The 18173-nt window shown below is 42.0% G+C and overlaps 1 protein-coding gene and 1 pseudogene across 6 annotated transcripts in view; one reads left to right on the top strand and one right to left on the bottom strand.

Annotated features, from left to right (window-relative positions):
• Positions 1-1993: 1993 nt before the first annotated feature.
• Positions 1994-18173, bottom strand: part of PTPN2 (protein tyrosine phosphatase non-receptor type 2) — a 67707-nt gene continuing 51527 nt past the window's right edge. Inside the window, exons 7-12 of one of the 6 annotated variants that reach the window (XM_025273589.2) lie at positions 17481-17633; positions 12548-12729; positions 8747-8848; positions 7871-7963; positions 3233-3421; positions 1994-2361 (exon numbers count right to left, since the gene is read on the bottom strand). In XM_025273589.2, the coding sequence (XP_025129374.1) occupies positions 7912-7963; positions 8747-8848; positions 12548-12729; positions 17481-17633 (489 nt within the window). In that variant the 3' untranslated portion in view covers positions 1994-2361; positions 3233-3421; positions 7871-7911. Of the gene's footprint in view, positions 2362-3232; positions 3422-7870; positions 8849-12547; positions 12730-17480; positions 17634-18173 lie in introns of those variants that run through there. The other 5 variants (XM_025273585.2, XM_025273586.2, XM_025273588.2 and 2 more) reach the window with 5 other exon arrangements.
• Positions 9376-9763, top strand: LOC102413898 (annotated as a pseudogene).

Genomic DNA, 18173 nt, shown 5'->3' with positions numbered 1-18173 from the left:
AGAATACATTTGTAAGTCATGTACCTGATAAAGGGCTGGTTTCCAAAATACACAATGAACTCCTACAATGCAGCTGCAAAAGAACAAACCCAGTGAAAGGGTAAAGGACTTAACGTAAACAGACATTTCTCTAAGAGGACATACAGATGGCCAACACGTATACAGAATAATGTTCAACATCACTAGTCATCAGGGAAATGCAAATTAAAGCCATAATGTGATATACCAATACCTGTCAGGGTTGTTATCAAAAAGACAAGTGATGGTGAGGACGAGGTGAAATTGGAGCTCTCGTGTACTGCCGGTGGGAATGCAAAATGGTACAGCTGCAGCAGCAAACAGCACAGAAGTTCCTCAAGAAATTAAAAACATGACCACCACACAATGCAGCAATCCAACTTCTGGGTATCAATCCAACAAATCAGAATCTTATAGACATATGAGCACTCCCACGTTCACTGGAGCGCTATTTCTAACAGCTGATATATAGCGACAACCACTGACAGATGAATGGATTAAAAAAGTGTGGTCCATACATACAATGAAGTAAATACTGCTCAGCCTTAAAAAACATAAATGAGCCTTGAGAGAATTATGCTAAGTGAAACAACCTAGTCACAGAAAGCCAAATAGCAGATTTTCCTCCTACATAAAAGTATCTAAAATACTCTAATCATAGAGTCAAACAGTAGAATGGTGGTTGCCAGGGACTGGCGGTCGGGAGGGGTAGGGAGATTAATATCAACAGGTCTGAAGTTCCAGGAGGAGTCGGAGTCAGGCAGAAGGACTGAGAAAACCCAGAAAGAAGTCCTACTGACCCTAAGGAGAAGCTTCAAAGGAGGTGATTCTGCCCTCAATAAGTCAAACAAGGGAAGAACGAAATAGAGACCACTGTGCTTGGTAGAGCATGAGCGAAGATGACCTCTATGAGACATTTTTGGAGAGACACCAGAGAAAGCCACGAACTGCTTGGGGAGAGTACGGGGAAGTCAGAAAACAGAGGCACCAAGTGCAGAGAATGTGTTCAAGATCTGTTGACACAGTGAAGGAATATCTTGATGCACTTTGTGGCCTAACAAATTTTCCATGTATTCTTCAGTAAAGATTTACTAGGGATTGGTAATGTCTGCTTACTCCTAAAATAGACCAAAACTTGCTGGACAACAAGGCAAAAAGGAAAAGGGAAAGTCATTAAATTTGTGAAAGATGATACCAATTATTCAGTGAATGGTGTTAGAAAACTTTCAGTGGCAAAACAATAGTGAGTTGTCACACGTTAATGTGATGCTCACCTGATGCAGAGGCGGGAACCTCACCAGGAGCCTGACAATGAGTAGATTCTGAGCCCAAACCCACCACACAGTTGGGAGATAAGATGGTCAGAAGGCCAAAAACCCCTGGGGAAGGAGCCTTTGGTCTCTTTACCACAGGACATGTTGGGGAAAGCACAGCCTTCAACATGAGACTAACACTGTGATTCAGAAACTGCACTTCAGTGCTACACTTACTGAACACTCATTTAATACCATCATCTATATTAATGCTTTTCCAATTAACAAAAGGGATATTGTTGCATCACCTAACCTATATTGATAGGCTGTGTGTGTTAGTAGTTCAGTCGTGCCCAACTCTTCAGCAACCCCATGGACTGTAGCCCACCAAGCTCCTCTGTCCATGGAGTTTTCTAAACAAAAATACTGGAGTGGGTTGCCATTCCCTTCTCCAGGGGATCTTCCTAACCCAGGAATCAAACCCAGGTCTCCTGCATTGGCAGGCAGACTCTTTTTTACCATTGAGCCACCAGGGAAGCCCACTGATAGGCTACTGATGGCTAACTAAATAAAAATCTCAAAGAGGCAAGGGACCAATGTTTTGAACCAATTTCACTGTAAACGTTGACTGCCGGATATAAAAACCTGAGAGCAGACCCTTAGGAGAACATTCATTATGTGAAGCAGAACTGTCCTAAGATAATGCACACAAACCAACATCGTCTATTTAATAAAAATATTTAATGCTGCCAAAAGGTATAAAAATACAGTAGGAATGGCAGTACAATACAAAGTAGTCTCTCCTAATTTATTTCTTTTACATCTTTCTACATTTCACACGTGCGTTAGAAAACTTAACAATGCATTGAATTAGAGGCTTCTGCACAGTCTTCCGCTGGTGGCGCTCTTCGCTCCCTGGATGTAAGGTTTACTTTGTAAACAGACACATGTGAGGCAATCTATAGGCTTATCAAGCCTCACTGAGATTCCGGAGTGGGCTTCAGGTCTTGTTTTGCACATCAATGGTTCAAAATTTATAGCTGCAGAATATTCTCAGGGCATGAATATTTAGGTGTCTGTCAATCTTGGCCTAAAACATAAAATAAGAAGTCATCTATTCAATTCATATTTACCAAACACACAGACGTACATAGACACACACAGACATAAAAGGACTAACAATGAACTAAAAAGGTAAAAAACAAAAAATACATTCCAACACATCACACTCAACCACACTGAATGCTTCACTGTTATCTTGGTAAAGCTGCTGATGTGTTTGCTCTTCAAATAGAACTGGTGGTGTGAGGCAGACTTATGTTAAAGCACCATAACTCAAGTCTTTTACAAGAATCACTAATTATGAATTTTGTAGGTCATCCTGTATTACTCAAGAAATGACCTCCATGTGAGCAATACTGACGGACAGACAGGTTAAAAAAAAAAATGTACCCACAACAGTTCAGCAAGATTATATGGTATGTGCTAGACTTACCAATACTTTGGAATTCAATGCAAAAGTCTAATCCAATTTGGACCTCCAATGTATCATACTGCTAAAAATATTAATGAGTGTAACATCTGAACATAAAGTTGGCTTATATCTTTAACTCACAGACTGTGAGCAGCATGCATTTTGTCCTGAAGGATAACACTAATGATCACAGCAATGCAGAACTGAAGTGACATGATTTAAGTATTAAAAGAAAACACAGACATGAAATAATTGATAGATTTATTGTATTTTAATGCCAAAAAGTAAAGATAAATAAGAGTTTCAACAAGCAATAGAGATGAAATAACTAGTTTAAGGGCAGCTGAGATTTTAATGTTATTTCACAATATTTGCAAATAGCTGAATTTCTGAGGTGGTAACTGGTTTTTCCCAACTTCCTCTGCTATGACAAAAAAAAACAAAAAAAAAAAACAAAAAAAAACACAACAGCCCCAGATCTCAATACCTGTTATTATTGTGTCCCCACGTATATAAACAGAAGACATAAACTGCACCCACACTTTTATCCAAAACGTTCCATCAAAACCCCCAACACTGCGAGTTGGCTTCTTCCTGAGTGCTGGCTCTTTGGTGTCAGGTTTCCAGCACCGACACAGAAATGTCCAGACACCAAGGGAACATTCTCGTTAGATGCCTGTGGGCACAGAAACACAACGGGTGCTTCCTGCAGGGAAGCGAAACAAAACCAAACCCTGAACCAAAGTGGCTGACATAAGAAATGAAGCTCCTGATCAACCCTGACTGTTGCAAATATGAAGTGTTCCCCACACCTTCAGAAGCCCCCTCATGAAAGCAAAAGAACAAAGCCCACAAGTCAGAGTGAATGGAACCATGGTTTGAGTCACAGGGTAGTCTGATTTCCAGGATTCAGCAGTAGTTCAAACTGCTCCACAAAGTTTTTTGTAGGGAAAAACATTTGTTTCACTTGAACCATAAAAAGAGGGTTTATTTCAGGTTTTAACAGGCAAAAGTAGCTATCTAATGTTCTATGTAAATATTCCATAAAAACAGGCCCAGTGAGACATAATGGGAAAGTATGAGATCCGGGGTCACTGGGATTCTACAGATGGGAGTCCATGTCTCAGCTCTGACATGAACTAGATGTAGAGCCGCAGGCAAGTTGCTGGTTCTCTGACTCAGGGTGTCTGTGTGTGTATTTAGGAGAGGCGGAGTGTGTGCGTGTGTTTAGGAGAGGTGGAGTGTGTGTGTATATGTAGGGGAGGTATATTTAAACCGACTGACACAACTGGCAGTGCATTAACGACACACTCCACTAGATGAACGACTCTGTAGAACAACTTAAGGTCTCAACAGGGGCCATCTCCACACCTAAAGGAACAAAGTCAAATGCACCCGAAGTAGTTCCAGCCACCAGATGCTCACACTCATGTTTCACTAAAAAGAGTCACACTTTTCTGGGGTGAGCAAGGCACTCACTGCCTTACAGACAAGATTAGCTTGCCCAGTTTCCCTCTCCTGAATTCACCAAACTCAAAATAACTTCAGGTTTTTTATAGCAGTAATTTGTCATCATATGTCTTAAAAATCTAAACCAAATGAAAGCAACAGTAAAGAACTGATGTTTTTCTTTGGGGGGAAAAAAAACAGTCTCCATAAAGATAAAAACTCCCAGCCATTCTCCTTACAGTTCCCCAAACATAGTATGTGGTGGAAAACCAGAAAGTATTAGATTCTGCAAGCCATATCCGCCCTGAGTCCTATAAGTCCTATATTCCACTCTAAATTACAAAACCAAAACAGCAAGAGTTCCAATGACTGAACTGTTCATTCTCCCACTGGACCGCACAGAGCTTGTGAGGGCGCTGGATAATGTCCATGGTCAGGCTGTTCCTGATAAAGCCTCTGGCTGAGTCACCGCTCGCCCAGGCACCCTCCGTGATGGGACAGCACGTACACACCCAGGAGCACAGAGGACGCCCAGCCTTTCTGACTCGTCTGCTGCGGCAGGGGCTGTGGTGACGCTGGCCCAGAAACAGGGCTCTGAAGACAGATGTGAGGGAGAGCAGCCTCAAATTCAAACCAGCGAACTCGGGGAAAGCTCCAGAATACATCATCCAGGGAAGACAAGACCTGTATTTTCAGCGAGCCAGGAGGACTGCATTTTATTATGTGAAAAAATACTACATTTCTGTTTTTTAAAAATTGTGTTTAGAAGATGCTGCATCCCATCATCTAAGCAAGTCAAAGCCAAACAAGAACTTCCTGATGTGAGAGATGTAAACAGCTGTGACGTGGGGATGGGGGCCCAGACTCACTGCTCCTGCCCACGCTCATGCTTCCTACCCACTGACAGCCCCGCTCGGACCTGCCAGAATCAGAAACCAGTCAGCACTGACAGATAGCGTGATTCCTACACTCTTGCCTGGACTCAGGAAAAGTGGATGACACGCACAGGGGCATTCGACTTGCAGTGAGCTACATTTACAAAGCGTTAAGACTGTGTCTGAAAGTAAAAATCAAGGCAGCAAGATCCTGAAACCTGTACAGGGGACTTTCCTGGTGGTCCAGTGGTTAAGACTGTGAGCTTCCAACACAGGGGGCACAGGTTTGATCCCTGGTTGGGGAACTAAGATCCCACATACCAAAAATTAATAAATAAAATTAAAAAATAAATAAATAAAAAATCCTGTATAATAACCAGGTAGGCACTTCAGAAGTGCATTCCCTAGAGTATACAATGGTCAATACAAGATTTCCAGTCATCAGGTCTGGCCTGTGTTGGCTCACACAGAATCCAGTCCGAGACATTCTTCTAAGAGAGAAGCGACTTGCAGAAGTTATACCTTTCTCTGAGAATTTAATTCTAAACACACAGGACTCTTCAGCACCAGGACCACTTTTCCAAGACGGTGGAAAAGTCAAATCTCAGGTGACTCTGGCTCAGTGACCCGAACACCTGCATCAGCTGGAGGTCAACAGAGAACACTCCGAAACACGGAGCCCGGAGCAGCGGAAACCACCACTAAGTGGGAACAACCGTCACTGCCAAGAACCCTGCAAGCAAAGGTGGAACTGATGAACACAGAAGGATGGCTCTGTGTCAGAAACTGCTTCTTAAACTAATAGGTGTTTTTTGATTCAAACCATCAATTCTAGTTTATCTGAAACAAAGGGGACATGCACAAGTGTACATGAAATTAATAATTTGAGTCACAATTCCTTCCTCTGACACACTTGTTAGGCAGAGCTATATTTAAAAAAAAAAAAAAATCAACTTCACTTCTTTTCTCTTTTTTTGTTCATTCCTTGGTAGAAATACCAATACATAATGGACCAAAAAGACCAAAGAAAAAAAAGGACAAACACAAAATCGTTCTCTAAACACAAGAAACGGTCTGTGTCACCACAGTCCTCTCTGCACTTTCACATTAAGATACATATGGACCCACTAAATATGGAGAATTGGGTTTGTGGATATTCCACACATGCAATCATAGATAAAAACCAGCAGGAGGATGACATAAAGTGCTCGGATGAACGTGGACACAAGGTCGGAGCCCATGGTGCAACCGGAGAAGACGGCTCTGAATCAGGGCTGCCTGCTTACGAGCAGAAACAGACACGAACACAAAATGAACCAAGTATTAATGCAAATATTCTTTCTTAAAAACAATAAAGCTTCTGGCTTTTTTTATTAAGAAAATACCACCTCAGCAAAGTCAAACATAGAACTGATGTTCAGCATCTGTTCTAATTAGGAAACACCATGGAGACCACATCCTGGGAAGACACAGACCGCCGTGGCCGCTGACCCCGGTGGCTTTTACCTGATGCCAGGACCCCGCCTGCCCACCCTCCCTCAACCAGACACCTCCTTTAATAAAGGTCAGGCACCTTGCCACCCATTTCTAGCAAATGGTAAAAAAACACGACCCCTGGTAAAAACCGACATGCTCGCCTCAAGCATCTGCCGAGAGGAGGAAGACAACTAACCTATGCAGAAGTTGATTAACAAGGGTCTGCTGCCCTGGATGTGACCCGAAGAATACATTAGGACACACAGCTCCAGAAGGACAGAAAGCAGACAGACAGCAAAGCTGAAGCACTGAACCCCACAGAGCAGTCGCCCTGCTCTGCCTGGGAACAAGGGCATCATTACCAGCTTGTGTTTCCCATAAAGTCTTTTTACTTTTCTTCTACTGAAAGCAAGGCTAGCTGCAGTTGGAATTGAACAGGTCTACCTGTATTTTATTTGCATAGTAATTACTGTATTTTAGCAAAAGTAAACCAAGGCAAATTGGAAAGAAAGATTTTAAACCAATAATGACCTGAAACGTAAGGACCTTGGTGCCTGAATACAGGTGTCAAGCAGGCAGACACAGAAATGTCCCTCTTCCCTCCTTCAGTGTAAAGCTAACAGGATGCAGTGGTGCTGAGCAGGGCATGCTCCAGACACAACTGTCCTCCACAAAGAGCACAACATGTGTCCTGCTCTCACAGTCTTAGAAGGCTATTCAAACCCACTCAAAAGTCTATCTATACTGACATTTTTCAAACTGTTGTTTAAATGGTAACTGCTCTCTGAAAATAATTCAGCCTGGTGCAGCAATCTTACCCTGTTAAGTGGATAAAGCAGAGACGCCTGGTTGGAAGTTCAGCGTCCCCCCTATCCCTTCCTGGTGACCCCTGAGATATCCCACCAGCATAGTTTGAAACCACCAAAATAATGTGATTTCATTATTTCAGCAACTAAATTTATAACACCTAAAGTTTAAATAAAACAAGTTAAAACACTAGAACTCAAATGAGCAGTTAAATTCATTAAACAATATGCTTTAAAAATACTCATTAAGAAGTTAAAGGGACAGTGTAAAGTTTGAACATCATTATACTATTTATTGAAGTAGAAAGAACTTGAAAATTTTTTTTACTGCAAAACTTCAGTCAAATAAATGGAAATCATGGATAATAAAATGCTGCTCCTTATTTTGATTTCCTAAATCATGATTTACCCCAATTATAACTTAGGGTAATTACATTGAAATTTTCCTGAAAGATAAACAGTATTAATAATGGGCTTTACAGAAACCAGTTTCTTTACAAAGTCTTGACCAACTGTTACCTGACTACGCCAGTAAGGAGAACCTTCCTTCAAAGATATTTTTAGAGAAAATTTTTGTTTCTTTGTTTGTTTTTCTTTTTAAAATTGGGAAGACTGTAAAACATAAAAGAAATGCAAATATATAGTAAAAATTACTTATTCAGAGCTCTACCTGCTCATATCAAACTTCTCTTTAAGAAAACGTATCCAGTACAATTGAATCAACATACAATTTATCATTATTTTTATGGTAACAGATTTTTTCAAATTGAGCTTTTAAAAAGTACATTTAACTACAAAAGTAAGATTAAATAGGTACTTATAAAATATATTTACCCTGAAATGGTTAAGAATATAAAATGTTGATGCCCATGTCAACAGTACATTATACATTACACGCATTACTTTATGGTAATTTTCTCTCCAATAATAATGTCAATAAAACCACAATATTTATTGCTTATATCAAGTGCAGGTTAAAATCCAGACAGCCTCCAAAAATGAACCCTTATGGTAAAGGATTTCTCAGTCTGGTCAGGTGAAATATTACACTTGGCATGTATGAACACAGTGGAAAATGTACCAGTTCTTAAGAAGCATTCAAGTCTTTACTTAGGGGGTGGGTAGTGTGGGCAGTGCCCTGGGGTGCTGGGGGGACCAGACACCACACTTCTCTGTGGGTGTCAAGTCACGCGCACCATCTGGGTGAGGAGTCTGTGACAGACCAACTCTGTGACTCACGCAACACTGTCAGCTGCTAGGGCCGAAGCTTGCGGGGCAGAATTAGTTACTTATAGGGCATTCTGCTGAAGAAACAGTGTCCAGCCAACAAAAGCGCCAACCAGAATGACTGACACAAACCCCATCTTAGTGAGAATAGGTTGCCAATATAACCACCTTTTCCTCTTGCGCTCGGTCTCGCTCAGCCTCTGCTTCATCTGCTGCACCTTCTGGGCGGTGCTGGCCTTCCTGTCCTCCCGGAGGCGCTTGCGCAGAGCACTGTGAACAGACAGAGCATCAGCAGGCAGGCTCAGCTGCAGGCAGGGACTCAGCCCACATTCCGCACCCCCCCAACTCCTTAAGTTGCTGCAAGAAGGGGAAAGGCCTCAATGGTCTGAATGGTCCACAGATACACTCCGATTGTTCAACAACAATTGCCAGTTCAACTCTGTGCTAATAATTACTTTTAGTGGGACCTGAAAAGAACCATGGTGTCAGTGTTCTATCCTTCTTTGCTAACCAGTCAGCAGAGGATTCAGCATCTGGTCCCCTCTGGAGTTTACATCTGATTTTCCACAAAAACCCCTAAACTTAACATTTTCTTGAATGTTCCACTGTGTGGTGCCTATTGTTGTCTGCCCACACTCTTTTCTAGCTCCCATTTTCCTGTTCAATATGAAATTTTTGTTTCAATGGAAGTTATCTGACTCCCAACATCACAGTCCTGGAACAAGGCAAAGAACAGTTGATGGCAACATGTACCTTACTATTTTTCCCCCTTAAGAAGAAAATCTCAAAAGCCCAAGATGACAGCCACCATGAAGAAAGCAGCAGTAGCAGACACTGTTACTTTTAAAAATCAACAAAAGACACATTTTCACAGTACACAAGTAGAATCACAGAGCTGAAGCAAGAAACAGAAAAAGGAAACAGTTCTAAAACTCAGAGATGCTTATGAGGACATCATGCTTGTAGATGAGGACTGCTTAATGATATCAGACTGGCAATCTTCCCATCAGGCACTCTTGAGGAAAAACATGAGAAATGCTGGAAGAAGCAAAAAAAACTTTGCATGAAGAAACTGACACCTTAGAATGCAAAGTGGAATCAATTCAGCAGGTGTAAGCAGATCTCAGAGTTGAGTTATATGCAAACTCTGGGAGCAACACAAGCCCTGAAGCTGATGAAAGTTAACCATTTTATAATACTTTAAAAATGTGTTTTTAATAAGCTTGAGTAGTGTTTAAAATAATTTCCCTTCTTCAAATGATATGGAAAGCAAAACTTAAATTTTTTTTTTCACTTACTTAATGGAAACTCATGGAAATTTATGAGGATGAGATGGTTGGATGGCATCACCAACTCGATGGACATGAGTCTGAGCAAGCTCTGGGAGTTAGTGATGGACAGGGAAGCCCAGCGTGCTGCAGTCCATAGGGTCGCAAAGAGCTGGACAAGACTAACGACTGAAGTGAACTGGATGGAAACTTGCCTATTTAACATATATTTTTAAAAGAAGAGAGTATTCATCTATATGTTTTGCATAACAATTACATCAAGTGTAAGGGCTATTAAAATTAGTTACAAAAAAACTAAATCTCACAAACCCCATCTTCCTTCAGGTACTGCTGTATTACAGCGGAAGCCTAGCCAGCCTCCCTGCCTTCAGAGTCAGGCTGCCTATGCCACAGCAATCGCTGTGAGGCATAGCCCTGACTTGCTGCTTGGTTAAGAGTCCTGAATGCCTCTTCAGTGTCTACTATATCACCAGCCAGCTTTCTTCTTGCCTCAAGTGTTTAACCTAAATCTAATAATGAGAAACAGTCAGAGGGATCCAGATCATGGGGTGTCCTAGAAGGCAACTCATCTAAAAGCTGCAAACAATGTCCAGCAGGGAGTGAACAGAAGGTGGTGGATGGTCCCAGGTGAGGAGCCTGAAGAACCACTCATACGCTGCATGATCCTGGACAAGATCATGAATTACTTTTTTAAATAGCTAAACAGACCAGGATCATAAAAATGTTCCAAAATTACATTATGGCGACCACTACGTAACTCTGTAAATATGCTCAACACAGTGAACTGTATGCTCTAAATCTGTCAACTTTATATGTGTATTATCTCAGTACAGTTATTTTCTCTAAAGCTATAAGGTGGGTTTTCAATAATTAGAGAACTTTAAATACAGTCTACATATTAGATTATTTTATCAATGTTAAATTATTCTTGGGGATACGGGCACCTTTAGCCACTGCTGGTGGGAAGGCAAAGTGATGCAGTCATTTGGAAAAATGGCTTAAAAATGATCCCCATGTAGTGACCACGTGTGACCCAGCAGCCCCACTCCTAGTTAACACACAAAGGAGATGAGAGCATGCGTGCTCACAAAGACTCTCCAGTGTTCACCTACCATGTATGGCCTTGGTCCCGCCCAAGTAGCTTTTCTGCTGTTCTCTAAGTCTGTTTCCTTCTAAACTAAGAACACACTTCTCGCTTCTCTCAGCCCCTGGAGTCCTTCTTATCTTATAGCACTTCATTTACAGTAAATCACTTATGATGCTGGTCTGGGTTCTTGTTTTGTCCTCTAAGTGTATTAGCAACTTGGGACTATGTTTTGCCCATCTCCGTATGCCTTGCAGTCTTCCTTCCACTTTTCCTTATCACAGACACAGGTAGCTCTGCCTGAATGATCTCCACCTGAGTATTTCCTACAATGATGTGTAAAAACTTTTATTCAAAATTCACTCTCTGGACTTAAAATTCATATAACAAGTATGTATGTACCTGCCAGTTAAAAAAAAAAAAAATACCCTGTAATCAAGAGCAGGCAAAGCACATATAAAATATAAAAGGATACAGAGCCCACAGTATTATTTCCTGACTTAAAAGCATTAAGTCTGAGGTAGAAGAAAAGACAAACACCTCTATGCTTTAACTTGTGACTAAACCACTGACATCACATATAACAGCTAAGTCAGAACAAACTCTGCAGTACAACATGTAACTGCCATGGACTGCAATTCCTTATGTCTTGGGGAAACACAGAAATGAAGTTAAAATGTAAGGAGACCTTAATGGTTTTCACAGCATATCCCAAGATCCCAAAGTAACAAATATGACTACAATGTAAAATTTTCCACAAGAAAAAGCATGTTTGACAAAAAGAAAAAAAAATTCACTCAGATACTGAAGAGAGGAAGAAAAAGTGTTCCTTCACTTTTCTAAGAAACTCACACCTCAGGATATCAACTTCACACTACAATGTGAGATATCTGGAGCCCTAGAAGTATAATTTTTCGAATTTAAAAACTTGAATAGTTTACACATTCATATGCATTCAAAACTCTAAAAGTACAGGGCATTTTATGTGATTTTTTAGAAAGACTTTTTTCCTTTCATAACAAATTTAAATTGAAATATTCATTTAACTATTTCATAATGGTATTAATGGGATTCCAAGGTGGCTCAGTCGTAAAGAATCCACCTGCAAATGCAGGAGGCACAGGAGACACTGGTTCAATCCCTGGGTCGGGAAGATCCCCTGGAGGAGGAAATGGCAACCCAGTCCAGTATTCCTGCCTAGGACAGAGGTCCCGCCAGGCATGGACAGAGGAGCCTGGCGGGCTACAGTCTATGGGGTCATTAAGAGTTGGACAAGACTTAGCAACTGAGCACTCATGCCCTCAATGGTGGTATTACCGCTTGTTTTCTGTGCCATACTAAACACCTTAGCATCACTTATGTTAACTTTTACACTCTAATACAGTGCTAAACCCATATGTGTCAAGCCATTTTCCAACAGGCTTCTGTCTATAAACTGTCTTCTTTGAGATCAAGGATGTCATCATATACTATTTAAATGCCCTGCAATAATAAATTGTTACATTAATTCAATAAAGGATCTATATTAATTCATACCCACGAACTTATTAGAATAAGAGTCCCATCTTTGCAAGCACATTGCTGCAGTAACCTTACCTCTCGCTGCTCTCCTCCAGAGCTTCCTGTGTTTTAGTGGACAGACCTGAGTATCTGTCTCCTGTCAGTTTTTCCTCTTCTAGGCCTATCCTGTTCCCATTGTATTTTTCAGTCATTATTTTGGTTGGCGAATGATCAAAAACAGGACATACATCTTCCTTAGAAAGTTCTTTCCAACGTTTCTACATGGGGAAGAGAAATGAGAAACAAATGAAAACACTCGAGTTTTGATTTTCCTTAAATAAAATTTATGGAATGTAATTTTATAGTGAAGACAACCCTGTGATGCTAATATATGAATGAAAGAGGAAAACGTGTTTTGTCAAACCACTTCTAGCTATGTCTACTTGAAGTTGAATTTAATAATAATAATAAAGCATTTAATACTGATGCACATCAGTATGTAGTTGAACACAACCACCTTAATAAAACACAGTGACTTTAGCCCATTTGAGACAAACTACACCAGGACCTCATGGTAAGATCTTCAAGGTCTGACTGTACTGTTCCTAATGCAGAGGCACCTGTTGCAGGAAGAGTGACCAAGATGGCCCATGAATGTGACCCATGTCCTCCGGCTCGTTGCCACTGTCCAGTCTAGAGAGAACCAGCAAGTCCCTCCGGTGCCAGAGGACTCCAAAGACTGTGCCCACCACGGGCACCAGCAGCTGGCCTGACTCAGGGCAGGAAGGTCCCCAGCAGCCGGGAATGTGGGGTGGCAGGACTCAGACCACAATGAAGAGCCATCCACCTTCCTCCTCTGAGGCAGGAAGACCCAGGCTCTCCAAGTCCTCCAAGGACTGGAACATGTTCACCCGGCTCCCGGCCATCTGTGGAGGAGCAGAGGCACGGCTGGGACAGCCAGCAGCTTCCATGACCTCTAACTCTGACTCCGGCACAGACCTGAGAGGCCCTCTTTAGAGATCTATCCTGCAAATGTGGAGTCTCAGATCTAATAATGAGTAAGGTTCCCTGAAACTACTGTCTGAGAATTTCAAGGATTCTGACAGAGAAGGAATACTGCACAACTCACATTCTTCTGGGACTGACAGAAGAACACTCATTCTCTGCAGTTACTGTGGTACAAAATGGCACTACTTAAACAGTGCCTGTATGTTTAGATTTTAAAATTTCAGGAAATTCACTGACACACTGATAAACTAATTTCCAGCTTGTCTTATTACATAACAAAGGAATTAAAAAGGTATTTTGTTACACTCCACCTTCCCTGACATGGCTCTTCTATGAAGCTGCATAGTGTGTGAATGGATCTCCTTTTGTTCTATGAAGTTGACTCACAAAAGACTCAGAAAGTACAACTCTGTAAATTGTTGTGTTTGGAGGGCAGTGAGCACAACAGCATGGCTGGAGGAAGGGGAGCCTGGAAAGCGTGGCCAGACAGGTGAGGCCAAGAAGGAGGTGGACCTCAGGGAAAGACAACCTTGACATGAGGCAGCCGGGGTGGGTCTGCGCTCTTCCGAAAGGGACCTGCGGTATCTCCATCACATCCAAAAAGACTATCTCATCAAGAGCTGAGAACCCACATAACAACACACAAGAGTAAGATGCTTTCACCTGAGGTGACTGTGTCAATTTTGTTCTTTCCCGTTGAAAATTTTTTTCTCTGTCCAAATAGCATTTTTTTATACTGGAGGAAATGCAGTGGAGAGACAGCTACTTCCTGAGCACTACCACACCCCTGCTGACCTAAGACTCCACCTACACTGGTCCCCTATCCTCATGAGACCCCCGGAGGAGGTGTGGCTCCTTCTGCTGCTCCCTCCTGTCATACAGGGAGGTGGGCTGGGAGTGAACATCCTGCCCCAGGCTCCACAGCTGCAGAGCTGGGATGTGAACCCAGAGAGCCTGGGCTGACAGTGCCAGAAACCCTCAGGATGCTCTGCATCTTGGAAATAACCATTAGTGTCAGACACCAGAGAGTTTAAGTATCCAACAAAAATGTTAACTGTCTCCAGAATTATGCTGAGCAATTTTTCACCAAGATCTAGTTACTGAACTTGGCCTCATACTTGGACAAAACTGAACAATGTCAATAAACAAGATGATGCCCAAAAGCAAGACTCACTGGCCCACTTCCCAGAATCCACCAAGACTCAGCAAGTTGCAGGGGTGGTAGTGGGTGGGGTCTGTCAATGCTAGTGAACTTCAAAGGAGAAAAACAAAGAGCAATGTCTTTCTGCCACATCTCTGGGCAGAACTGAGGATTCGCTAATAAAGATGTGAAACACCAGCAATGGTACTACGTTTATGACAACCTCAGGCCAAAAAGATGGAAGGTAAACAGAGTCCTTTTAAAGACAGCTAGAGCTCATCGCCTCTTTCCCAATGGGCCCAGGCCACTGGAGATGGCAGTGCATGAACATGCACTATGTGGTCATCGCACACAGTTACTAGTTTCAGGTACGGTCATTTTGGGAGTAAATACTAACAGCTTTCCTTTGTCCTGGCAGGTTCTAAATCATTTCCTAGTCACATATATCAGAAATTTTCACAGGAAAATGAACATGAAACTATAGTCAACAATGAAAACACCACTCGCGTCACATAAGCCCAGATTAAGACAGAAGGTGGAGACAGATGCCCCCTTCAGGAAAAAGAACCAGAGACAAAGCTTACACAGTGCAGGTGCTACTGGACAGAAAGACAGTATCCTGCACCCACTGCCATCAGCTCACACTAGAGAAGCTTCCTTCTTTCTTCTTACAAATACTCATTTCCCCCAAAATCAGAGGCAAAGAGGAGGAGGAAGATGCATGGAGAGAAAAAAAAGCCCATAAATTGCCTATTACCCCCTTATGTGTCCTAGGAGATGCTTGTGGGGCACGGGACACTTAGGGTTAGCCATGTGTTCTGGGGTTTCCACACAACAAAGCAACTCTTGATCTTTGTAACAGGACAGTTTTATGATTTAAGATTTCAGGGAAATCTATTTCTCTGAGATTTCTGTTCTGTTCTAAGCTAAGGTTCTAGGATAGCACTCGTCTAGTGAAATGTAATGTAAGCCACATATATATGTAACTTTAAAAATATCTAATAGCCATGTTTTAAAAAAAGATGAATTTTAACATGTTTTATTTAACTCAATATATTAAAAATATTGTCATTTGAACACATAATATTTTTAAAATTACTGAGATCTTTTACACTCTTTCTCCCTGTATTTGTACATCTTAAATTTTAAGCGGAACTCAATTCAGACTGGCTTCATCTCAACACTAAACAGACACATGGCTACAGCATGAGACATCAGGGGTTCCAGAAGGAGAAAACAGTCTGAAAATAACTACACAAAATAAACAAGTCCATACACTGATACATAAATACTACTGCTGCACGGCCACGCAGCCCTGGAAGCACACACACGCGCGTTAGTGGTTACACGCTGGGGGGTGAGGGTGAGTTAGCGAGGACTTCTACTTTGTAAATGATGTACTTTCACAGTCTCTGAATTCTCATATATTCAGTAGGTACTAACTGATTGCTGAGACCAGTTCTGTGGAAACTGAGCCCCCTGGAAGGTAACAGGCTCTCTGACCCTGAACACCTGAGAAACAGAGGCATTTCCAATGGGCCCTGGAGGCAAAGGATCTGTGGGTCTGAGCGGGGATGAAGGTGCTGGGTCAGGGACATGATGGCCACACAGCACAGATAAACTGGGACAGAGGAAATTCCCCTGAGCCACACACCACAGTCACACGGGAATCACGTCCATAAAACCCATCTCCATGGGGAAAGCAATCCTCAGAGGAGGCACATCCATGTTCTAAGTGCAGCGAGGGGCAGTGCCCTGAGGAAGCGCCCGTCTGGAGGAGCCAGCGAATGAGTGCAGCAGACGGGGTCAGCACACACACTGGCACTGAAGCTGGTGGACATGCACGTTAGAGACGCTCCGCATCTTGAATGCTGAGGTGGCGTCTAGGGGAGGCACTAATGTCTCGTGAGTTTAATTTTCACACACCAAACACTTTACTGATTGAGGGCACTGAGGAACCTCACCTTTCTCTTCATTAAAAATTTTCCTTTGAGGCTAAAGAGGGGGAATCTTTTAAATAAAACTTAAAATTTTAATTGATAAATAGACTGTCTTGAATAGTTAAAATAATCACAACAAAAACGTTAGCTGATAAGTAAAATTGTTCACAAGTATTTAAATATCTGTGTAATCTATACGAAACAACTACTTATACATCATTCCACAGATGGTGTGATCTGTTACAAAACAGGGCTTATTCAGAATCTTGTTCTTTTGTCCATAATCACAGAAGCTAGAGAGCAAGTAAGTGGTTTTATGTAGGAGAAACAAAAAGAAAATCTACCTGCTTATGTAAAATTCTATATGATTGGCTCAGATAAGAAATGGTAGTCTACTGTTACTTCTGTTTCTATTTTACATTTTATGTTAGTACATAAACACACGTTTCTGAAAATCAATCTTAGCTTTTGCAGAACAAAAATACCCTCATGAGAATAAAGCTACCAACCAGAGAAAAACAACACTGTCTTGGTTCATTATATCTGCTTCAAGTACTCAAGCTGCTTGCTCACTGTTGTAGCAGATGGAATAATCTATTTACAAACTAAGCATTCTTGTGTAACTCCAGGCCAGGTTTTAATGGGCCAAAAGTACCTAATTTTTCCAGTTATTTCAATGATTAAATGCTTAGACTCTCTTCTACATGAAACTTCTACGTTTTTTAATGAAACCATGTTCCCATCTGGGCTTCTGAGAGATAAGCAAGATTTAACAAGAGGCTGAGGAGCACACGAAGAGGTGGGCACAGGCTTTTCCATCTCAGAAGCCAGCTGGGCCCACCATATTAATGTAAACACACTTCTCAGGAGGAAGGGAAAGGCCCCATGGCTTACATGGAGAGCAGTTACCTGACGACAATACACTTGACACACGGTTTACCTGTATACTTGAGTCTCCCTTTATAAACTTCGCTCCTTCTATTATAGTCATGTAGGAAAATCTGAGCTGATCTGGTGTCTGAATCAGCCCCATTCGGTATTTTCTCATATTCAGTAACAGTTGTTTAATGTTAATATTGTCTCCTTTTTCTATCTGCAAGAGAGGTAAACATTATTCAAGCCTTTTGTTGTTACAAGTCCAGAAAAGAGAAGCAGTCCAAGATAACCACTAAGAGCAAGCCAGCCCAGGCCGCCATTCCCTGTCCAGGTAGCACAGGGAGGACCCATGGCTGACTCCAGCCAATAGTCATCTCACTTGTGGTGGCCTAGCGACTGGTGATTGGTCGAAGGAAGGATTTATGCCAAGTGCTGGCTTAACGTAAGGATAAATACACAGAGAGTAGTGTTCTTCTATTTTAAGGAGTAAATCTTTTCATTGGGCGCCCCCTGCCTTCATATCTGTACACAGCAGCCTCATGTCTGTACACATCAGTCTGTGGAAGGCAGCACCCAAGGAGGTGGAGGACAGAGACCCATGGTGACAACACTGCAGATGATACGGCAGGCCACTGCTGCAGGAGCCAGGCTGAATCCACTGTGCCCCTACCCCATCCCACCCCACACCAAGTGGAAAGGAGAACAGTTGCTGCAGTAACTTTGGGAGGGAACTGGCACACACACGATCCAGTTTTAA

The sequence above is a fragment of the Bubalus bubalis genome, chromosome 22 (assembly GCF_019923935.1).
Source record: "Bubalus bubalis isolate 160015118507 breed Murrah chromosome 22, NDDB_SH_1, whole genome shotgun sequence".
Classification (NCBI taxonomy): Eukaryota; Metazoa; Chordata; class Mammalia; order Artiodactyla; family Bovidae; genus Bubalus; species Bubalus bubalis.
This window is presented reverse-complemented; position numbering and strand designations above follow the sequence as displayed.